Raw genomic sequence first — 25,485 nt, 5'->3', positions numbered from 1 at the left:
AGCATATAACAGAATTTCCTTCCTTTTTAAGGCTGAATAATATTCCACTGGATGCATATACCACATTTTGTTTATTCATTCGTTTGTTGATAGACATCTGAGTTGCTTTCACCTCTTGGCTACTGTGAATAGCGCTGCCATGAACATGGGTATGCAAATATCTATTCCAGATCCTGTTTTCCATTCTTTTGGATATATACACAGAAGTAAGTGGGATTGCTGAACTGTATGGTAGTTCTATGTTTAATTTTTTGAAGAACCTCCATCATTTTTTTCTTAGATGCTGCACTATTTCACAATCCCTTCAACAGTGCACAAGTGTTCCAATTTCTCCATATCCTCACCAACATGTGTCCTTTTCTGTTTTGTTTTTTTAATTTTTTGACATTAGCCATCCTAATGGGTATGATATGATGTCTCATTATGGTTTTGATTTGCATTTCTCTGATAATTAGTGATGTTGAGCATATTTTTATATGCTTGGCCATCAACATCACCAATTACTAGAGAAATGCAAATCAAAACTATAATGAGGTATCACCTCACACCAGTCAGAATGGCCATCATCAAAAAATCTACAAACAGGGCTTCTCTGGTGGTGCAGTGGTTAAGGATCCACCTGCCAATGCAGGAGACATGGGTTTGAGCCCTGGTCCAGGAAGATCCCACATGCCACGGAGCAGCTAAGCCTGTGCACCACAACTACTGAGCCTGCACTCTAGAGCCCGTGAGCCACAACTACTGAGCCTGTGTGCCACAACTACTGAAACCCACACACCTAGAACCCGTGCTCCCAACAAGAGAACGACCACAATGAGAAGCCTGTGCACCACCACTCGCAGCAAACAGAGAAAAACCCACATGCAGCAATGAAGACCCAACGCAGCCAAACATAAAATAAATAAAATAAAACAAATAAATTTATTTTTCAAAAAATCTACAAACAATAAATGCTGGAGAGTGTGTGGAGAAATGGGAATCCTCTTGCACTGTTGCTGGGAATGTAAATTGATACAACCACTATGGAGAACAGTATGAGGTTCCTTAAAAAACTAAAAGTAGAACTACCATATGACCCAGCAATCCCACTACTGGGCATATACTCAGAGAAAACCATAATTCAAAAAGGCACATGCACCCCAGTGTTCATTGCAGCACTATTTACAATAGCCAGGACATGGAAGTAACCTAAATGTCCATCAACAGAGGAATGGATAAAGAAGATGTGATACATATATACAATGGGGAAAAAAAAAGAAAAAATCTCCATTCAAATCTTCTGCATATTTTTAAATCAGATTACTCCATTTTTCTATTGTTGAGCTATAGAATTTCTTTGTATATTCTGGTCTCTTATCAGATATATATATCTTGCAAATATTTTCTCTCCTTTTCACTTGATTGTTTCCTTTGCTGTGCACAAGCTTTTTAATTAAAAATCTAGTCCCACTTACCTGTTTTTGCTTTTGTTGCCTATGCTTTTGGTGTCATGTCCAAGAAATCATTGCCATATTCAATGTCATGAAGCTTTTCCCCCATTCCCCCATGTTTTCTCCTAAGGGTTTTAAAATTTGGGGTCTTATGTTCAGGTCTTTAATCTCTTTTGAGTTATTTTTATATATAGCTTTGATAGGGTCTAACTTTGTTCTTTTGCACATGGATATCCAGTTTTCCCAACATCATTTGTTGTAAAGATTATCTTTTCCCCATTGAGTCAATACCTTTAACACCATTGTAAAAGGTCATTATATACACTAGGGTATATTTTATTCCTGGTCAATTCCATTGTTCTATAGGTGTGTCTTTATGCCAATATCACACTGTTTTAGTTACTTAAGCTTTGTAATATATTTTGAAATCTGAAAGTGTGAGTCCTCCACCTTTGTTCTTTTTTTCCAAAATATGTTTGGCTATTCAAGGTCCTAAGAGATTACATATGAATTTTAGAACTGTTATTTTTTCTATTTCCACAATAAATGCCATTTTGGTTTTGATGGGGATTATGTTGATTGTTTTGAGTAATGTGAACATCTTAACAAATAAAGTCATCCAATCCATAAATATAGAATGTTTTTCCATTTGTTTGTGTCTTCTTTAATTTCTTTCAGCGATGTTTTGTAATTTTCAGTGTGTAAGACTTTTGCTTCCTTGGTTAAGTTTATTCCCAAGTGTTTTATTCTTTTTGATATTATTTTAAATGGAATTGTTTTCCTAATTTCCTTTTCAGATTGTTCACTGTTATTGCATAGAAATGCAACTGATTTTTGAGTGTTGATTTTGTATCCTGCAACTTTGCTGAATTCATTTATCAGTTCTGATAGTTTTTGGATGGACTCACTAGGATTTTATACATATAAGATCGTGTTATCTGCAAACGGAGATCACTTTACTTCTTTCTTCTCAACATGTATACATTTTGACTCTTTTTCTTGCCTAATTTCTCTGACTAGGGCTTTCAATACTATATTGAATAAAAATGGTGAGAGCAAACATCCTTGCCATCTTCCCGATCTTAGATGAAAAGTTTTCAGTTTTTCATTGAGCGTGATGTTATCTGTAGGCTTTTCATATATGACCTTTTATGTTGAGATAGTTCCCTTCTATTACTAGTTTGCTGAGTGTTTTTATCATGAAAGTGTGTTGAATTTTGTCAAATGCTTTTTCTGCATCAATTAGATGAACATGTGGCTTTTGCCCTTCATTCTGTTAATGTAAGTATTTGAAGTTTTATAGTTTCTTCTATTCTGAACCCAGATAGTCTATAAAAGTTTTAGTTGTTTTCATCAATATTTCCCATGAGCAGATTTAGGTACTTACTGTGGGAAGAACAGGGCTGCATATAGGGGGCTTTATATGCATAAATAATTTGTAATGTACATGATTGCATACTGGAACTGCCCATTTCTAATAAGAGAATTGTAAAATTTTATGAAGTTTTATGAAAAGCACAGTTAATTCACACTTCTAATGTAGGTAAAACAAATGAAGATTAGTAAGTGACCACAACTAAGGTCTGTCTGAAAGAATGTTCAGGAAGAGCCTACATTGCTTAATGTCCTGGTTGTGGAAGGAGAGAATTGTTAACTTTCTGACCACAAAGAAAGATCAAAAGAATGGGTGACTGACACCCATACAAATGAAAGGCAGATTACCTCCATAGATTAAATGAGCCAAAATTCATCATTTTATCGCCTGAGTTTGAATATATCTTCTCCAAGATGTCCTTGACCTTTTAAAATTGAATCTTATTTTTTTTTGAAAACTGGAAAAAACAATTTTTTTCAAAAACTACAGGTTTTTTTTTTTCGAAATAGGAATAGAAAATAGTAAATACTCCATTAGTACTGAAGTACTGCAGAAGTTGTAACACTTCACTAATTTGGACTTACCTACTTAATGTATCTGTTGATTTGTGCAGCAAAGTTGAATAATAACTTTTCTCAGTGCTACCCTGTAGCTCAACTTCCCCTTCAGTTGCACTGGCCTAGCTGGAGTTGTATTTTATTAAGTGTGTGCAAGCTCTCACTTTTGATGATCATTAGTTCCCCCTCCCTACCTTCATCTCAGGTAGTATACATATGGAGTTTTGTAGAGACTTAGATTTGGTTTTAAAAGAGTTCCAGTATCTATTTGAGTTATCTGGGTTTTACCTAAAGATCACCACTCCTACCTAGAAGCTAGGGAGGTTACTCATAAATTACTTATAGATCATGTCACACCTCTGTTTACCATCATTCACATATTAAGAGATTTCCTCAGGTTAAAAGTTAAACTCTGACACTCAAACAAAGCATCCTCCAATCTCAGGGTTGCTGTATTTCTTAAAGTTCTTTCTCTCTGTGACTCTCTACTCCCAGTTACCCACATTTACCTCGCCTTCACTTCCTTGATGTTTGGCTAAAATGTCAACTTCCAAGTGAGCTTTTCTTTGATCACTCTTTTTAAAAGCTATGCCATCAGTGGATAATCAATATCCATCTTCTCTTCCTTATTTTCCTCCAAAGTATCTGTCACTACCTCAGTTATTAATCTTTGTTAAAGACTTTCTCCCTCCATTAGAATGTGAGAATCTTAAGGGGAGGAATTTTTGTTGCTTTTATTTACTGCTATAAATTCAGGTCTATAGGTCTATTACAATGCTCAGTAAATTTTATTTATTTATTTATTTTTGGCCACGCCACACGGCATGCAGGATATTAGTTCCCTGACCAGGGATCAAACCCATACACCCTGCAGTGGAAGCGTAGAGTCCTAACCACTGGACCACCAGGGAATTCCCAGTAAATATTTCTTAAAGGAGGAAAAAGTAGAGCTAAAATGTTGTTTGTTTGTTTGTTTGTTTTGCGGTACACGGGCCTCTCACTGTTGTGGCCTCTCTCATTACGGAGCACAGGCTCCGGACGCGCAGGCTCAGCGACCATGGCTCACGGACCTAGCCACTCCGTGGCATGTGGGATCCTCCCAGACTGGGGCATGAACCCACGTCCCCTACATCTGCAGGCGGACTCTCAACCACTGCACCACCAGGGAAACCCTAAAATGTTGTTCTTTTATCCTGCACTTTAAATACAATTTTTCGTTTAAAAATTTTGGAAAGAAACTGTCCCATCATTCATCCTAGTTTCAAAGTTTGTTTTTTTTAATAATTGTATTTAATTTAAAACACTTTTATAAAAAATGTCTCTTTTTATACAATACTTCCTCACCATTTGGAATAGTCTCCGAATCCATTTAAATTTTAAGCTCAGTTACTTTCTTTAGAGCTACAAATGTTAATATTCATTGCAAAATTAGACTGTATCTTTAGTTTACTATATTCACAATTTTTAGTCATGCACAGCAAGTTTGTATCACAACCTTGGGTGTGAAAAAGCTCAGTATCTGTAGCTTAGCATTATTAGTGCATTGCTTAGTTAGGTTTTTTTTGCTTATAAATTTTACCATGAAGTTTTTACACTATATGTATATGTGTGTGTGACAAAATTATTTTGCTTTAAACTTCCTAAAATTTGACACTCTTTGTTTTTCCTTGTTCTTGTAACATGTACTGTAATAATTTGACTTCAAAAAATACTTAGGTTAAATTAGTAGTTTAATTTAAAAATATTAACATACTTGTTTTGTTTGACTTTTACAAGTTTAGTAATCTAAAAAATATTTATTATAAGCTGTTCTTAAGAAAATAGATCTCTATGAGGAAGAATTGTTTGACAACTTGGTAATTTAAGTATTTTTAGATCCTGAGCCACCAAAACAAGAACCATAGTGTACTTGATAAGGACTATAAAGAATTTTAGATTTTCAAAAACAAATAATATACATTTTTAAGGAAAAAGTGAATGCCATCACTGACTTTATATTAGCCATACACATTTAGCACACAATTTTCTACTTTGATGAAAGTATTTTGGAAGTCTGACACACTCTTTAAATGTTAACACTGATATATTTCTCCTTTGATTGGTTTGAGTTTGAAAAAGAAACATATTTGTAAGGAATATATGTGTCTTAATTTGGTGACTTATGTGTGACTTGCTTCTGATTTTTTTCAGGGGGATGTTTCTGGATACCATTCTCCCCTCACGTGATGATAATGGCATACGTCCAGCAATTGGTCAGCGAACCCGTTTAAGCAAAGGAGATATTGCACAGGCGAGAAAGCTGTACAGATGTCCAGGTATTGCACCACCCAAACTCAGAAGCATAATTGTGCCTGATAGTGCTCTTACAGATGAATAAGCCACATTTTTTTGTGTGTGTGGTACGCGGGCCTCTCACTGTTGTGGCCTCTCCCGTTGTGGAGCACAGGCTCCGGACGTGCAGGCTCAGTGGCCATGGCTCATGGGCCTAGCTGCTCCGCGGCATGTGGGATCTTCCCGGACTGGGGCACGAACCCGTGTCCCCTGCATCAGCAGGCGGACTCTCAACCACTGCGCCACCAGGGAAGCCCGAGCCACAATTTACTCAACTGTTTACTTGTCTCTTTTCATGCTGGCATGTGACTGACATATTCAGTTTAAAGTTGCTAATAATAAAATGAAATAGGAGAGAACTCTGGAACACACATTGGTATAATTAAAAACAAATTGCTAGGGATCAAATTTCAAGAACAGGGATAGTAAGCTTTATTTCTTTTAATTTAATTAGTAAAAGAGAAAAAAACATTGTTTTATAGTTGTTATTAAATGGTTGCATGATTTCATAGTCAAATTAAGAGCTTCCTTGCCAACATAAAAAGAATATCCTTTACTTCAACTTCAGAATTCAGTCCTGATTGATCTTTTCTTCCAAACACCATCATTAACAGTATATAAATTTAAATTTAATTAAGTGGAATTTATAACTTTGTTGCAAAAAAATAAGTTCTAACCATGTTTCTAGTGAACTACTAAATATTTGCTATTAGATAAACTTGTGAAAAAAGATTAAAGGAGGATCTTAATAACAATGTTCCAAGGGAACACTAATGCATTACTGGTCCAAGAAAGAAAAGATTCTGCTTCCAAACTGGAAATACTTATTACTCTATGCACCTCCTATATACTCAAAATGCTTGAAATAGCTTATATCAAAGATACATGCTTGGTCTTCCCTGGTGACGCAGTGATTGAGAGTCCGCCTGTCGATGCAGGGGACACGGGTTCGTGCCCCGGTCTGGGAGGATCCCACATGCCATGGAGCGGCTGGGCCTGTGAGCCATGGCCACTGGGTCTGCACGTCTAGAGCCTGTGCTCCACAACGGGAGAGGCCACACCAGTGAGAGGCCCGCGTACCACAAAAAAAAAAAAAAAAAAAAAAAAAATGCTTAACTTTGCTTAACACAACTTTTCCCAAATTTTTTTGTTTATGGAAACTAATACCTATGGAATTCACTTTTTGTTCCAGATACTAAGATCACAAGTGGTAAAATAACTATAAACTTTTTAACTGGCTGCTATTCTAATAATTTGTACTGACATTCAGAGATAAGATGGGTATATTAATCACTGAAGTTTTACATAGGCTTTGCTTAAATTTTATTTATATATATATATTTAATTATTGGGAAGTTATATTAACTAAGTTTACTGTGATTATTGGTACCAGTCCAGGAAACTTTCTTTGTAGAGTACAAGAGAGGGTTAGCTGATTCATTAACAAATGTAATATTTGCTCATTAACATATAGAAACATCTACATGGGGCAGAGAATGGTCTTCATCTTCCCTTTATCCCGGTAATCAGCAGTCTGCTTGTGAAAGAGATCCCCTCTGGTGTGTGTGAGTGGTGGTGCATCTTCTTCTCTTCATAAATGATTCACTTGTTCTCTTGTTCTCTCTCTTTTTGGGGGCCTTCTTTTTCTTGTGACTCGCATTTTCTAAATGTATTCTTCTCTACTTGGATCTAATTTTAGGATTACTTTCCTTTTTAATTTCTAAACTCCTGAAGCTGAACTCTTCTTCTAATACAGTCTCTTGTCTTTATTTGCATTTTCTCTTAATATAGTTTTTCTGTAGTCCCATGAACTTTTGTCTTATAACTACTTCATAGTTATGCCAACTGTCAAACATAATATTCTCTCAGTAAATTTTCTTTAATTAAATGTCAAGTAACATAATAAAACTAGGAGAAAATAAAGTACATTAATATCTAAAAATAAAGGAGCTTCTGAGGATTAGAATGTTCATTATTATATAAAAGTGTATGTGTATTCACATATGAACCCACATACAAATCTATGAACCCACATACAAATCTATGTTTACAAATTTAAAATTGTTGCTAAACATACAGTATATGTACAGGATATCCACGTCTATGGATGCACATCTGTGTGGTTGCAGGGGTGGAAGACTAGTTTCAGTGTTCATGGAATTCGAATACTAGAAACCTTTTAAACACTCATACATTAAAATTATTTTTTAATTAATATGAGGTTCTTTTTAGTTACCTAAAATATTAATCTCTTTAATTCCTTATATAATGCTCTGTGATTCCAGCCAGAATACACTTGATATATGTGCTTATGTACAATTCGTGGTAAAAATATATTGTGAACATGCAGAAAGAATTTAGCTATTTTCCCACTTATTCATGGACCCATTTATTTTTCCCCCATAAAACATTCCTTAGTTCAGTTGATGGTACCACACATAGATCTTTCCAAGCCAGAACCTGGAAGGCATTCTTACTTACTTCCTCCTTTCGCCTCACTTCCCACAACTAGTCAGTCCTGCTGCCTTCTTGGTATCTATCTCACGTTCTTGAAGTGAATCCCCTATCCTAGGGATCATCATCTTTTGTCTGGATTGCTACAATGCTTCCTAAGTAAGCTCTTCCCTCCATCCTTACATCTCTTTAGTTTGGTGGCCACACTGCTGTTCAAGTGACTTTTCCATATGCAAATCTTACTCTGCTTATTTTAGGATAAAGGCTGATTTCCTTCTCAATGTCTCCTTCAAGATTTTTCCTTGCCTCTTCCCCCAGCCTCTTCTCTAGTTATTTCCCTTACAGCTTAGTTTCTCACCTCTACTTCATTCAGTCCCTGACACTACAGTATGCTTGCCTCTCACTTCTTCCTCCAGCCAGAAAACTCTTAACTGCCTCCTGGCTAAATCCTAACTCATATTCAGAATTTGGCTCCTATGTAACCTCCTACTTAAAAACTCGCTGGTCTCCCAGGATTCCCATGTTGATAAATGCTTTATTTGATTCTGGCCTTATGTCTTACTCCTATAATCATCAATTCACTTGTCATTTCCCACATTAGAGTATAATTAGAGTATAATCTTTAGGATTGGAGTTAGGCTTTTTCCTCAGGGTATTCTGAATCAGATATAAGTTAGGTGCTCAATAATTAGTTGTTGTATGAATGAAATAGTTGCTTTAACATGGGAAAAGTACTGCACCAGATATTATGGCCACAGAGAAGGAAGCACAAGTTATACACACAAATAGCCAATCATCTGTGGTATTATACAGACAATATTACTTGTTGAGGAAGTAAATCTCATCAGTAAAGGATGCTAAAGCAGTTCTGAGAGGGGTGCCTAAACTGAGCTGCACCCTGGAATGAGGAAGGCTTCTTGGAGTTGGTATTTGTGCTTCATCTTCAAAGATGATTCAAACTTGGCTAGGGATTTTCTATTGAAATAGATTTTAAAATATTTCAGTAATTAATCATTAATTAACCATTATGGCTCAGATGACTTGGGATTTCTTTTAACATTCCTTATCTTAAAATTTTAAATCTAAATTTTATTTATTACATATAAAAGTTTAAGGAAGCCATGGATGTATGAAAAAGTTAATTAGGTAGTGCTAAGTTTATTAGATATAGTTTTATTTCTTCCCCTACTCTAGAGTTTATCAAGATTTGGGGGGAAGAGATATACATAATACATTATTGTCTGCTTTATTTAGAGTTAGTAAAGTTATAAATGTGTTCTTATAAAAAATGGAAAAAGGATTCTCAATCTTTGATATTTGGTGGATGTTGCAGACATTTGCTTGGGAAAATATCTGTAGATGTAAATATAATCAGCAGTAAATTTAACCATATTGTTAATAACACAAGAATTTGTAATAATTTCTCAGACACACACAATCCAAGTAGCATTTATACAATTCAAACACAATTTTCTATCTTGGAAGAGGTAAGTTACACTAGAATCATGTGATGCAAAAGTGAGATGGATCATAGAATAAAAAACTTTTTATTATTAACTACTTTTTAACTTTGGTTAAACACACATAACATTAGACCTGTCCTATTAACAAATTTCTAATTGCACAATACAGTACTGTTAACTATATACACTTTGCTTTACAGCAGATCTCTAGAACCTTTCCAGCTTGCATGGCTGAAACTGAAACTCTATACCTATTGAACAGCAGCTCCCTGTTCCTGTCCTCCCAAACTCTGGCAACCACCATTTTACTTTCCACCTCTTTGAGTCTGACTACTTTAGAAACCTCCCGCAGTATTTGTCCTTTTGTGTGTGACTGGCTTATTGCACTTATAATAGTGTCCTCAGGGTTCATCCATGTTGTTAGCACATGACAGATTTCTTTCTGTTTTAAGGCTGAATAATATTCCATTGTATGTATATACCACATTTTCTTTATTCATTCATCCAGTGATGGACATTTTGTTTGTTTCTATCTCTTGGCTACTCTGAATAATGCTTCAATGAATATGTGAGTGTGTGTATTTCTTCAAGATTTTGTTTTCAGTTCTTTTGCATCAATATCCAGAAGTAGAATTGCTGGATAATTTGGTAGATCTATTTATAATAGCTGAGGAAACTCATACTGTTTTCCACAGTGACTGCACCATTTTAATTTCCTACCAACAGTTAAAGTGGTTCCAATTTCTCCACATCCTCACCAACACTTGTTATTTTCTGTTTTTTGATAATGGCCATCTTAACAGGTGTGAGGTGATATCTCATTGTGGTTTTGATTTGCATTCCCCTGATGATTAGTGATGATGAGCATTTTTTTCATGTATCTATTGGCCATTGGTATGTCTTCTTTGAACTGTCTATTCAAGTCCTTTGCCCATTTTAAATTTGGTTATTTGGGGTTTGTTGTTCTTTGTTTGTTTTTTTTTGCTATTGAATTGTAAGAGTTCCTTATATATTTTGGATAGTAACCCCTTATGAGATGCATGATTTGCATATGTTTTCTTCCATTCCGAAGATTGCTTTTCACTCTATTGATTCTTTTCTTCACTGCACAGAAGCTTTTTAGTTTGATGTAGTCCCCCTTGTCTATTTTTGCTTTAAAAGCCTGTACTTTTAGTGCCAATATCTGAGAAATCATTGCCAAGATCACAGTTATGGAACTTTTCACATATGTTTTTTCTTCTAGGGATTTTACAATTTTGGGTCTTCCTTTTAACTCTTTAATCCACTTTGAGTTGATTTTTGTGTATAATGAAAGAAAAGGGTCTAATTTCATTATTTTGTATGTGTATATCTAATTTCCCCAACACCACTGATGGAAGAGACTATCCTTTCCATGTTTTATAGTCTTAGCACCCTTGTTGAAGATCCCATTTTACTGTTTAGGTGTGGGTTTATTTTTGGCTCTTTATTCTGTCCCATTGGTCTATAAGTCTCTCTTATGCCAGTACCATACTCTTAATTACTGTAGATTTGTAATATGTTTTGAAGTCAAGAAGTGTGAGGCTTCCAGCTTTGTTCTTTTTTCTCAAGGTTGTTATGGCTATTTAGAGTTTGTGGTTTTATATGAATTTTAAGACACTTTTCCACATTTCTGCAAAAAACACCACTGGGAATTTGATAGGGATTGCACTGAATCTGTAGATTCTTTGGGTAGTAAGGATAACATTTTAGCAATATTAAGTCTTCCAATCCATGAACACATTTCTTTGTCTCCTTAAATTTCTTTCAGCAATGTTTTGTAGTTTTCACCTTACATATCTTTTGCCTTATTGGTTAAGTTTATTCCTAAATATTTTATTCTTTTTGGTGTTCTTATAAATGGGGTTGTTTTCTTAATTTCCTTTTCATATTGTTTGTTGTTAGTTAATGCAACTGATTTTGTATGTTGATTTTGTATTCGTAATTTTGCTGAGTATTACCTCTAACAGTATTTTTTTTTTGTCTGTGGAATCTTTATAATTTTGTACATATAAGATAATGACATCTGCCTAGAGAGATAGAAGTTTAACTTCTGAATTATGTTTCATTTTAGAGTAATTTTGATTAGGAGAGTGATAATAATTTGCCTGTGTATATTTCTTTATGCCTTTTTTCTCTTAAATAAGACTGCATTTTGTAGCTCAAAGATACATTCTAACAATTAAGCACACAGTCTTCCTACCTGTGTCAGAGGTATCTAAGGGTTGAAAAGAGAACTTTGGGCATTACAATACTTGACCTCTACAAAACAACTTTATGAAGTACATATTAATAAGATAGCCACTTTACAAAAGAGAAAACTGAAGTTGAAGCTTTTGAGCCTTGCTTGTATGACATAATTAACAAGGGGTAATGCCATGACTCAACTTCTCTTTTCTCATCCACGTAGCTTTCTGAGTAAACGGACAGACTATGTATTTAACTTAGTAGTACCATCTTTCCCTTGCTAATTTTCCTTTAGTTCTTTTAATATTAAAGTTTTTTTATATATCGTCGCATGAATCAACAAATGGCCAGGAAAATTGATGAAATTTTCTGAAATAGTGATCATGTAGCCTGGGACAGCCACATTTATTGAGGAAAATGCACAAATGATTATCACAACTTGACAATATGTGTTTGTACTTCTTGAATTATAAGCAGGTGCTATATAATAGATTTATTTAATTTTTGAATTATGTTCTTTTTTTTACATTTTAGAGAGTTTTTTAGTCTTTTTTATCAGAACCGTAGTGTTTGTTTACATTAGTGAGTCAAATATATTTAATTTTTTAAATTCCACTTTAGGAAATACAGTACCAGCATTCTATGTGGCTTAGTGGAGTTTTCAATTATTTCAGAATTTATTTCTAAACTACTGTAAATTGCAGTTTTTTTTCATTGAAACACATTCAATTCCCTAAATGACTATTTAGCATCTAAATTGATCCTAGTTAGAAGCACATTGTTTGCACTAATAAATCTTAACAAATTTTCCTTTTGCTAAGGGTTCTTGTAATGTCACATTTACCAGTATCCTTAGATGATTCTTGGAAAGCGCTGATTATATATTTTTTACCTTGAGCATTTTTGTTTAATTCTGAAGTTGCTTTTATCTGCCTATTCATCAGAATAAACACTGCTTGCTCTTATTTTAAATTTATTTTGTTGTGCAAACATAATATCTGTGTTTCTAAATAAATATTTATATCTTATCAGACTGTTTTTACAGCTCTATTTTATGTTTTCAAAGCCATAATCTTTGTTTCTTCATTTAAATCAAGATATGCAGAACCATTTATAATTTATTGATTTGATGAGACATGAGTTCACTTGCTGGGAGCTATGGTTCTATAACATGATAGTATATCAGTTTTTATTTCAGTCTCCTTCAGAGGGAAGGAGCTGTTCTTTCAAATTGTTGAGTGAAGGTTATAAACATGTTTATATAAATCTTTATATAAACTGGCTGCAGTATAGGAATTATTCTTGAATTAAGGATACTTAAAGCAGCCTAGGTTTATGTGGCTCATACCATGTCTTGCAAAAACAACAAGAAAATCCATTATAGAATGCTTCTAACTACAAACCTTGGCTGAAACAGAGTTAATTATGCTCTGTTCTTGCCTTTGTTGAAATGGCCTATAGATATCAATCACACAGATCTTGAGGCTGTGTAGCTGATTATTATTTGCTATTTCAATGACTGGTAATCACTTCCAAGAAATTAGAAAGGCTTAGTAAGGGGAAAATATAATTGCTTTTCCAATATTTTCTACTTATGATTGACAGAAGACAGAGAATAAATAAATGTCTACATCTTATTTGAAAATTTGAGTCTTCTGTGATGTTTTTATGTTTCAATTTTTTTCCAGTTTATTTTGAAAAAAAATTTTTGTTGCGTGTGACATTTTGGCACCTCTTATTGATTATTTATTCATTATTATTTAAGATTTCTTTTTTTCAACCTTGATATGGTATTCATTATTAAAATTAACCTCACTCTACACCAAATATACTAATGGAATGTTTCGTGTGGTCCCAGAGCCACATCAGCTAGGTATCCACTGGCCTGAAGCTGAATATGGGTGACGTATAAGTTGGCTACTGGCTCCTTGAGAATGAATGAGAAAGGGTTTCCATGAGGAAAAACTTTGTGGTTCTTCAGGTTATTTATCTCATAATCTTGTTATATAGTTAGCTATAGTAATCTGATTAAGTATACTGAAATTCTAGTAAGAAAGACATAAAGAGAAATTACTGAGAAAGGAAAAGTGTTTTATAAAATACAAATATATATTCTTGTCTAACACCAAAAGACTGGAGATTTTATTTAAGAGGCCAATGTCTTTCATAAAAATTAGAGAAAAATCTTATCTTTTTCATCTTTTAAAAAAATCAAACTATTTTTTTCTTTCAGCATGTGGAGAAACCCTACAAGAATCCAATGGCAACCTTTCCTCCCCAGGATTTCCAAATGGCTACCCATCTTATACACACTGCATCTGGAGAGTTTCTGTGACCCCAGGAGAGAAGGTAGTTCATCCCATCAAGAGTTCTCCTTTAATCTCAGATGCAAAGGTTCATTTTCTTTCAAATATAATTCACTTTGTTTTTTATTCTTGTTTGATTAATAAAATAACTCAGAAATTTTATAATGGAAATTACTCAAACTCCAGGAATTTTTTGAAAGATGTAATTTAAAAAAAATGGTAAATGGTCTAAAAGGGTTGACATAATACAAATTACGTACTCAGACACACTGAAATTAAGTTAAAAGTCAGTATCAGATGGATAACTAGAAGAATCCCACACATTTTAAAATTGAGAAATATACATCAAATATCCAATTCATTCAAGAAGATACTGTGATGAAAATTAGAAATTATTTTCAATTATAACAAAAATACTCAGAATACTAAACCTGTAAGATGCACCTAAAGCAAGACTTAGAAGAAAATTCACAGACCTAAATGCTCATATTAGGAAATAAGAAATATCCAAAACTAATGAGATTGACATCCACATAAAGAGACTAGAAAAAGAGCAATAAAATAAATGAAAAAGTACATAAAGGAGGAAGTAATAAATAAAAGATAAAGAAAATATCATGGTATTGTACAAAGTATGGACAAAGTTGGTACTTGAAACAATTTAGAAAAATAGAGAAATGGGTGAAAAGAAATCAAGAGAAAAAAGAATAACAGAGAAAGCACAATTAGCTAATATTTAGAATAAAAAGATTATTATAACCATAGATACTTTAGGAACCAAAAGAACATTTTGAACATTATGCCAATAACTTTAAAAATGTAAAAGAAATGGGCAAATTACTACAAAATATTACTAAGTCCTTATTTGAGAAGAAATAAAAAGCTTGAATGCTCCTATAACCACTAAAGAAATCAACTTACTATTTAATTGAATTATTAGTCAAATTTTTTTCAACAATGAAATCCAGGCTCAGATGGCTTCATCAGTGAGTTCTACCCAACAATCAAATAAGAATTAAGTGTAATCTAATATAAAGTCTTCCAGAGAATAAAATAAAAGATACACTTTCCTATTTATATGGCTAGCAAAACCTTAATAGCCATCCTGATGACAAGAACAGTGTAAGAAAGGAAAATTTTAACCCAGACTCACACTTGAATATGTATGTAAAATCCTCCCAACATTACCAAACCAAATGCAAATATATATGCCTGTGTATGTATATATGTATCTATCTATCGATCTGTAAATATATAAATTATATATATATATATATATATATATATATATATATTTCAAGGGCAGATATATGCATGGATATGTGTATATATGTATGATATATTATGTATATATGTTTGTGTGTATATGTATGTGTACATATATACAAGCACCATTAGACGAGTATCTCAATTAAATCAAGAAAAAAATCTGTTAATGATTTAACAACAACAACAAAGCCTGAGCAAACTAGGGATAGAAGAGTATTAATCTTATAAAGAGAAGCAACAAATATTAGTGCAAATACCATTATCATTAGGGTAATTCTGAAAGTATTTCCTTTGATATTGGTAAAAAACCAAGTATGTCCACCAGTCCTCTTCTTTTTTTAACATTTTGGTGGAAATAGTAACATGTTAAGGAAAGAAAACGAAATTACACATGTAAGGATTTAAAAGGAAGACATAAAATTCCTTTTATCATATTGTTTGTTTGGTTATAGAATTTAAAATTATTAAGAAGTGAAATGAATAAATCTATTAATTTCTGGATTATGTCTGGAATGCTAACCTTAAAAGTCTTCCCAGACCAAGATTGTAATTATATCAATTTTTGTCTTTTACTAGTTATTATATGATTTTTGTTCTTCACCTTTGACTAATTCATATGGAATGACTCATACACACTTTGAGTTTTGGTGGAAAAGCAAATGCAGTTAAGAAAGTTCAGAAAGAGAACAACAAATACCGTATGGTAGCACATATATATGGAATGTAAAAAAAATGGAATAAAAATGCAGATGTAGAGAATGGACTTGAGGACACGGGGAGGGGAAGGGTAAGCTGGGATGAAGTGAGAGAGTGATATGGAGATATATACACTATCAAATGTAAAATAGATAGCTAGTAGGAAGCAGCCACATAACACAGGGAGATGAGCTCGGTGCTTTATGTCCACCTAGAGGGGTGGGATAGGGAGTGTGGGCGGGAGATGCAAGAGGGAGGGGCTATGGGGATATATGTATACGTATAGCTGATTCACTGTGTTATACAGCAGAAACTAACACAACATTGTAAAGCAATTATACTCCAATAAAGATGTTGGAAAAAAAAAAGAAAGAAAGTTTCAACTCCCTGATAGTTGAGTGCTGTTACGAGTATCATGGGTATGGAGTTGTCCAGGATGTTGCAATACTCACAATGAAAACTAAATGAAACTCTTGTGTAGCATAAACAGATTTTATACATAAAAAGTTACAACTGATTTGTAATACATGAATGTATACATAATTCTTTATATAGTTATTTTTAAGCATTATGAGTCTATGTTGTAATATAGTTATAGGTGTTGATCAATTTCTGTTTAGATCCTTTGAACAAGCCCCTGAAAACATATTATGAAAATCATTAAAAAGGTACTGAAGAGCAAGATATAAAAGATGATAAAGCTTCAGAGAAAGTTTAAAACTATACATGATATATTTTTTCAGTTTTTCTTAGTTTTTTTTAAACATTTTTTATTGGAGTCTAGTTGGTTTACAATGTTGTGTTAGTTTCAGGTGCATAGCAAACTGAATCAGTTTTACATATACATATATCCACTCTTTTTTAGATTCTTTTCCCATATAGGCCATTACAGATTATTGAGTAGAGTTCCCTGTGCTATAGAGCAGGCCCTTATTAGTTATTTATTTTATATATAGTAATGTGTGTATGCCAATCCCAATCTCCCACTTTATCCCTTCCCCCCCTTACCTCCTGGTAACCATAAGCTTGTTTTCTACATCTGTAACTCTATTTTTTGTAGATAACTCTATGTTTTGTAGATAAGTTCATTTGTACCATTTTTTAAGATTCTACATATAAGTTATATCATATGACATTTGTCTTTCTCTGTCTGACTTACTTTACTCAAAATGACAATCTCTAGATCCATCCATGTTGCTGCGATATACATGAGTTTTTAAAATAAAGCATTGTAGAATATGGAAAGTTTTGGCATAATATTAATCAAATTAAATCAGTTTGTAAGAGCAAGATAATACCTGGAAAAAAAGTTTCTCCTATCTAATTGCAGTACCCATACCATCAGCATTCACAGTTTACTCAGTTTTCTTGTATGCAGGATTACTAATAAAATGGTATTTTCCAAAATGTTGCAAATAGGAAGAAATAAACAGATCTATCATTTTTTCTCCTATTTTTTTAATATTGAGTACAATGATGAGCAAATAAATTTATTGTTATAAGTGGCCAATGAACAATATTAACTTTTTTATTCTTATATTTTTATTATTTTCTTTCAACATTTAAGTTCATTCTGCTCTTCTTTTTTATTTTATTGAAGTATTGTTATCTACAGTTTTATATTAGTTTCAGGTGTACAGCATAGTGATTCAGTATTTTTACAGATTATACTCCATTAAAATAATTACAAGATAATGTCTATAGTTATCTGTGCTGTACAATATATCCGTTTTACGTACATATTTTATACATAGTAGTTTTTATCTTTTATTCCTATGCCATGATTTGTCCCTCCTCCTTTCCCTCTCCCTTCTGGTAACTACAAGTTTGTTTTCTATATCTGTGAGTCTGTTTCTGTTTTGTATATACATTCATTTGTACTATAGTTTAGAATCCACGTATAAGTGATTTCATACAGTATCTGTCTTTCTCCATCTGACTTTGTTTCACTAAGCATAATATTCTCTGGATCCATCCATGTCGCTGCAAATGGCAGAATTTCATTCTTCTTATGACTAATACTGCTATGTATATAGGAATATATATCTATATCTATCTATCTATCTATCTATCTATATATATATATATATGGCACATCTTCTATATCCATTCATCTGTAGATTGACACTTGGGTGTTTCCATATCTTGGCTATTGTAAGTAGAGCTGCTGTGAACGTTGGGGTGTGTGTATCCTTTTGAATTAGTGTTTTCATTTTTTCCAGACATATACCCAGGGATCAAATTGCTGGATCGTATGATAGTTCAATTTTTAGTTTTTTGAGGAACCTCCATACCATTTTCCAGAGTGGCTGCACCAATTTACTTTCCCACCAATAGTGTAGGAGGGTTCTCTTTTCTCTACATCCTCTCCAACATTTGCTATTTGTAGATTTTTTGATTATAGCCATTCTGACAGGTGTGAGGTGATATCCCCTTGTGGGTTTGATTTTCATTTCTCTAATAATTAGCCATATTGAGCATCTCTTCATGTGCCTGTTGCCCATCTGTATGTCTTTTTTTTGGAAAAATGTCTGTCAGAAGCTTCTTTCCAGTTTTTGATTGGATTGCCTTTTCTTTATATTGAGTTGTATGAGCTGTTTATGTATTTTGGATATTAACCCCTTGTCGATCATATCATTTGCAAACATTTTCTCTCATTCAGTAAGTTGTCTTTTTGTTTTGTTGATGGTTTCCTTTCCTGTGCAAAAGCTTTTAAGTTTAATTAGGTCCCATTTGTTTACTTTTGCTCTTATTTCTTTTGCCTTAGGAGACAGATCAAAAAAATATTGCTACTATTTATGTCAAAGAGTGCTCTGCCTATGTTCTCTTCTAGCATTTTTAAGGTTTCAGGTCCTTCATTTAGGTCTTTAATACATTTTGAGTTTATTTTTGTATACGGTATGAGGAAATGTTCTAATTTCATTCTTGTAAATGTAGCTGTCCCATTTTCTTAGCACCATTTATTGAAAACACTGTCTTTTCTCCATTGTATATTCTTGCTTCCTTTGTCTCAGATTAACTGACTATAAGTGTGTGGGTTTATTTCTGAGCAATCCATTCTGTTTCATTGTTCTATATATCTGTTGTTGTGCCAATACCATACTGTAGTTTTGTGTCTAGCCTGAAGTCTGGGAGTGTGATATATTCAGTTTTGTTGTTTTTTCTCATGATTGCCTTGGCACTTTGGTGTCTTTTGTGGTTCTACATGATTTTAGGATTATTTGTTCTAGTTCTCTGAAAAATACCATGGATATTTGATAGAGATTGCATTAAATCTAGAGATTTAATGGGTCTTTTTAACTTATTTTGTCGAGTTTATATCACTAATTTCAACCATCTTTTCTTTTATCATACAAACATTTAAAGCTATAAATATTCCTTTAAAAACTACTTTATCTGAATTTCCCCAGCTTGACACATAGTATTTTTGTTATTTTTCAGTTTTAATTATTTTCTTCATCTTTTATCATTTCTTCTAAGCCCACATATTTTTCAGGAACATATTTTTTTATTTGCAAACATATGTTATTTTTCCAATCTTTCTTTTCTTATTAATTTCTCCCTTAATCACTTTTTGGAGAAAGACTGTAGTCTGTATGATATCACACTTTGAAATAGCTTGAGGCTGGTGGTATGAACTTGGAATTGACCAATATTCATTAAAAAAAATCTTTGCTTGAAAATGTGTTTTGTCCAACAGTTGGCTGCAAAGTTTTCTATATTCATGTTAATCTTCTTAATTGTGCTTTTTATATATTCTCTATATTATTGTTTTTGCTCATCTATCAAATAGTAGAAAAGTATGTTTATATATAATAATATTAAAATATTATTTGTCACTATTTGGTAGATTTATTAAATGATCTTTACAGTTTTAAAATATTTTTACACTACATTATTATATAATGTATACATATAGGTTTAGAATATTACATCTTCCTGATAAATTAAACTGTTATCATTATATAGGAAATCTCTTTATGGTTTAAGTTAGGTTTATGGTTATGGTTTAGTCATGGTTTAAGTTAAAACTCTATTTTTTTCTGATATTAATAAATCTACACTTTCTTTTGACTAATATTTCTGCCTGGTATATCTTTATCCTACTTTGCACATTTACGCATTCAAGATATATGTCTCAGGTGTGTTACTTTTAGACAAAAAACAGTTTTGTTTTCTTTTTTTAATGAATCCATGATGGTAAGTTTTGTCTTTAACTAGAGTGCTTATTGCAGTTACATCTATTATGGTTACTGATGTATTATTGCTCCTTATTTGCATTCTCTTTGTCCCAATGGTTTCTTTTCTTCTATATTTTGCCATCTCATGTATTGAATTATGGTTTAGATTTCCACGTTTCATATTTTTCCCTCTACTGGTGTGGAAATTTTAAATGTATATTCTATTATTTGGTATCTTCTTCTACCAGCCTATACTTTTTATTTTAACATCTTTATAGGAGTATAACTGCTTTACAATGGTGTGTTAGTTTCTGCTTTATAACAAAGTGAATCACTTATACGTACACATATATCCCCATATCTACTCCCTCTTGCATCTCCCTCCAACTCTCCATATCCCAACCCTCTAGGTGGTCACATAGCACCAAGCTAATCTCCCTGTGCTATGCGGCTGCTTCCCACTACCTATCTATTTTACATTTGAAAGTGTATATATGTCCATGCCACACTCTCACTTTGTCCCAGCTTACGCTTCCCCATCCCTGTGTCCTCATTCCATTCTCTAAGTCTCCATCTTTATTCCTGTCCTGTCTCTAGGTTCTTTGCATCCATTTTTTTTTTCTTAATTCCATAAATATGTGTTAGCATATGTTATTTGTTTTTCTCTTTCTGACTTAACTTCACTCTGTATGACAGTCTAGATGTCCATCCACCTCACTACAAATAACTCAGTTACGTTCCTTTTTATGGTTGAGTAATATTCCATTGTATGTATGTGCCACATCTTCTTTACCCATTCATCTGTTGATGGACACTTAGGTTGTTTCCTGTCCTGCCTATTGTAAATAGAGTTGCAAAGAATATTTTGGTACATAACTCTTTATGAATTATGGTTTTCTCAGGGTATATGCCCAGTAGTGGGATTCCTGGGTTGTATGGTAGTTCTATTATTACTTATTTAAGGAACGTCCATACCCTTCTCCATAAGGTCTGTATCAGTGTACATTCACACCAACAGTGCAAGAGGGTCCCTTTTTCTCCACACCCTCTCCAGCAGTTATTGTTTTTATATTTTTTCATGATGGTCATTCTGACCAGTGTGAGATGATATCTCATTGTAGTTTTGATTTGCATTTCTCTAATGATTAATGATGATCATTCTTTCATGTCTCTGTTGGCAATCTGTATATCTTCTTTGGAGAAATGTCTATTTAGGTCTTCTGCCCATTTTTGGATTCGGTTGTTTCTTTTTTAATGTTGATCAGCTTGTAAATTTTGGAGATTAATCCTTTGTCAGTTGCTTCATTTGCAAATATTTTCTCCCATTCTGAAGGTTTTCTTTTGGTCTTGTTTATGGTTTCCTTTGCTGACAAAAGCGTTTAGGATTCATTAGGTCCCATTTGTTTATTTTTGGTTTTTTTTTCCATTTCTCTAGGAGGTGAGTCAAAAAGGATCTTGCTGTGATTTATGTCATAGAGTGTTCTACCTATGTTTTCCTCTAAGAGTTTGATGAGGTCTGGCCTTAATTTAGGTCTTTAATCTACTTTGAGTTTATTTCTGTGTATGGTGTTAAGGAGTGTTCTAATTTCATTCTTTTGTATGTAGCTGTCCAAGTTTTCCCAGTACCACTTATTGAAGAGGTTGTCTATTCTTCACTGTATATTCTTGCCTCCTTTATCAAAGATAAGCTGACCATAAGTGTGTGGGTTTATCTCTGGTATTTCTATCCAGTTCCATTGATCTATATTTCTATTTCTGTGCCAGTATCATACTGTCTTGATTACTGTAGCTTTGTAGTATAGTGTCTGAAGTCAGGCAGCCTGATTCGTCCAGCTCCGTTTTTCTTTCTCAAGATTGCTTTAGCAGTTTGGGGTCTTTTGTGTTTCCATAAAAATTATGAAATTTTTTGTTCTAGTTCTGTGAAAAATGCCGGTGGTAGTTTCATAGGGATTGCATTGAATCTGTAGATTGCTATGGGTAGTACAGTCATTTTCACAATGTTGATTCTTCCAATCCAAGAACATGGTATATCTCTTGATCTATTTGTATCATCTTATTTTCTTCATTGGTGTCTTATAATTTTCTGCATACAGGCCTTTGTCACCTAAGATAGGTTTATTCCTATATATTTTATTCTTTTTCTTGCAATGCTAAATGGGAGTATTTTCTTAAATTCACTTTCAGAGTTTTCATCATTAATGTATAGGAATGCAAGAGATTTCTGTGCACTAATTTTGTGTCCTGCTACTCTACCAAATTCATTGATTAGCTCTAGTAGTTTTCTGGTAGCACCTTTATGAGTCCCTATGTATAGTACCATGTCATCTGCAAACAGTGACAGCTTTACTTCTTCTTTTCCAATTTGGATTCCTTTTATTTCTTTTTCTTCTCTAATTGCTGTGGGTAAAACTTCCAAAACTATGTTGAATAATAGTGGTTAGAGTGGGCAACCTTGTCTTGTTCTGATCTTAGTTGAAATGGTTTCAGTTTTTCACCATCGTAAATGATGTTGGCTGTGGGTTTGTCATATATGGCCTTTATTATGTTGAGGAAAGTTCCCTCTATGCCTATTTTCTGGAGGGTTTTTACCAAAAATGGGTGTTGAATTTTCTCAAAAGCTTTCTCTGCATCTATCGAGATGATCATATGGTTTTTCTCCTTCAGTTTGTTAATATGGTGTATTCTGTGGATTGATTTGCCTATATTGAAGTATCCTTGCATTCCTGGGATAAACCCCAATTGATCATAGTGTATGATCCTTTTAATGTGCTGTTGGATTCTGTTTGATAGTGTTTTGTTAAGGATTTTTGCATCTATGTTCATCAGTGATATTGGACTCTAGTTTTCTTTCTTTCTGACACCTTTGTCTGGTTTTGGTATCAGAGTGATGGTGGCCTTGTAGGATGAGTTTCGGAGTGTTCCTCCCTCTGCTATATTTGGGAACAGTTTGAGAAAGATAGGTGTTAGCTCTTCTCTAAATGTTTGATAGAATTCGCCAGTGAAACCATCTGGTCCTGGTCTTTGGTTTGTTGGAAGATTTTTAATCACAGTTTCAATTTAAGTGCTTGTAATTGGTCTGTTCAAATCTTCTATTTCTTCCTGGTTAAGTCTCCAAAGGTTGTGCATTTCTAAGAATTTGTCCATTTCTTCCAGGTTGTCCATTTTATTGGCAAACAGTTGCTTGTAGTAATCTCTCATGATCCTTTGTAATTTTGCAGTGCAGTTGTTACTTCTCCTTTTTCATTTATAATTTTATTGATTTGAGTCTTCTCCCTTTTTTCCTTCATAAGTCTGGCTAATGGTTTATCAATTTTGTTTATCTTTTCAAAAAACCAGCTTTTAGATATATTGATCTTTGCTACCATTTCCTTCATTTCTTTTTCATTTATTTCTCATCTGATCTTTATGATTTTTTTCCATCTGCTAACTTTGGGGTTCTTTTGTTCTTCTTTCTCTAATTGCTTTAGGTGTAAGGTTACATTGTTTATTTGAGATGTTTCTTGTTTCTTAAGGTAGGATTGTATTGCTATAAAATTCCCTCTTAGAACTGCTTTTGCTGCATCCAATAGGTTTTGGGTAACGTGTTTTCATTGTCATTTATTTCTAGGTATTTTTTTTATTTCCTCTTTGATTTCTTCAGTGTTCTCTTGGTTACGAAGTAGTGTGTTGTTTACCCTCCATGTGTTTGTATTTCTTACAAATATTTTTCCTGTAATTGATATCTAGCCTCATAGTGCTTTGGTCGAAAAGATACTTGATACGATTTCAATTTTCTTAATTTTACCAAAGCTTGATTTGTGACTGAAGATATGGTCTATCCTGGAGAATGTTCCATGAGCACTTGAGAAGAATGTGTTTCCTGTTGTTTTGGGATGAAATCTCCTATAAATGTCCATTAAATCTATCTTGTTTAATGTATAATTTACAGCTTTTGTTTCTTTATTTATTTTCATTTTGGATGATCTTTCCATTAGTGAAAATGGCGTGTTAAAGTCCCCTACTATGATTCTGTTACTGTCGATTTCCCCTTTTATGGCTGTTAGTGTTTGTCTTCTGTATTGAGGTGTTCTTATGTTGGGCGCATAAATATTTACAATTGTTATACCTTCTTCTTGAATCGATCCCTTGATCATTATGCAGTGTCCTTCTTTGTCTCTTGTAATAGCCTTTATTTTAAAGTCTACTTTGTATGATATGAGAATTGCTACGCCAGCTTTCTTTTGATTTCCACTTGCATGGCATATCTTTTTCCATCCACACACTTTCAGTTTGTATGTGTCCTTACTTCTGAAATGGGTCTCTTGTGGACAGCATATATATGGGTCTTGTTTTTGTATCCACTCAACCAGTCTATGTCTTTTAGTTGGAGCACTTAATCCATTTACATTATAGTAATTATCAATATGTATGTTCCTATTACCATTTTCTTAACTGCTTTGTGTTTCCTGCCTAGAGAAGATCCTTTACCATTTTTTGTAAAGCTGGTTTGGTGGTGCTGAATTCTCTTAGTTTTAGCTTGTCTGTAAAGATTTTAATTTCTCCGTCAAATCTCAATGAGATTCTTGCTGTGTAGAGTAATGTGGTTGTAGGTTTTTCTCCTTCATCACTTTAAATATGTTCTGCCACTCCCTTCTGGCTTTCAAAGTTTCTGCTGAATGATCAGCTGTTAACCTTATGGGGTTTCTCTTATGTGTTGTTTTTCCCTTGCTGCTATTAATATTTGTTCTTAGTATTTAATTTTTGATAGTTTGATTAATATATGTCTTGGCGTGTTTCTCCTTGGATTTTTCTTGTATTGGACTCTCTGTGCTTTCTGGACTTGACTAACTATTTCCTTTCCCATATTAGAGAAGTTTTCAAATCTAAACCCTTCAAATAATTTCTCAGTCCCTTTCATTTTCTCTTATTCTTCTGCAACCCCTTTAATTCGAATGTTGGTGTGTTTAATGTTGTCCCAGAGGTCTCTAAGACTGTCCACAATTCTTTTCATTCATTTTTCTTTATTCTGCTCTGCAATAGTTATTTCCACTCTTTTATCTTCCAGGTTACTTATCCATTCTTCTGCCTCGGTTATTCTCCTATTGATCCCTTCTAGAGAATCTTTAGTTTCATTTATTGTGTTGTTCATCACTGTTTGTTTGCTCTTTAGTCCTTCTAGGTCCTTGTTAAACGTTTCCTGTATTTTATCCATTCTATTTCCAAGATTTTGGATCATCTT

General features: G+C 33.4%; 1 protein-coding gene across 2 annotated transcripts in view; it reads left to right on the top strand.

Annotated features, from left to right (window-relative positions):
• TLL1 (tolloid like 1) overlaps nucleotides 1–25,485 on the top strand; it is a gene marked incomplete at both ends in the record, with an annotated part of 266,853 nt that overhangs the window by 138,087 nt on the left and 103,281 nt on the right. For both annotated transcript variants that reach the window (XM_079702857.1, XM_079702856.1), the window contains 2 exons: nucleotides 5,553–5,677; nucleotides 14,049–14,164. In XM_079702857.1, the coding sequence (XP_079558983.1) occupies nucleotides 5,553–5,677; nucleotides 14,049–14,164 (241 nt within the window). The remainder of the gene's footprint in view (nucleotides 1–5,552; nucleotides 5,678–14,048; nucleotides 14,165–25,485) is intronic.

The sequence above is a fragment of the Hyperoodon ampullatus genome, assembly GCF_949752795.1.
Source record: "Hyperoodon ampullatus genome assembly, chromosome: 1".
NCBI lineage: Eukaryota > Metazoa > Chordata > Mammalia > Artiodactyla > Ziphiidae > Hyperoodon > Hyperoodon ampullatus.
This window is presented reverse-complemented; position numbering and strand designations above follow the sequence as displayed.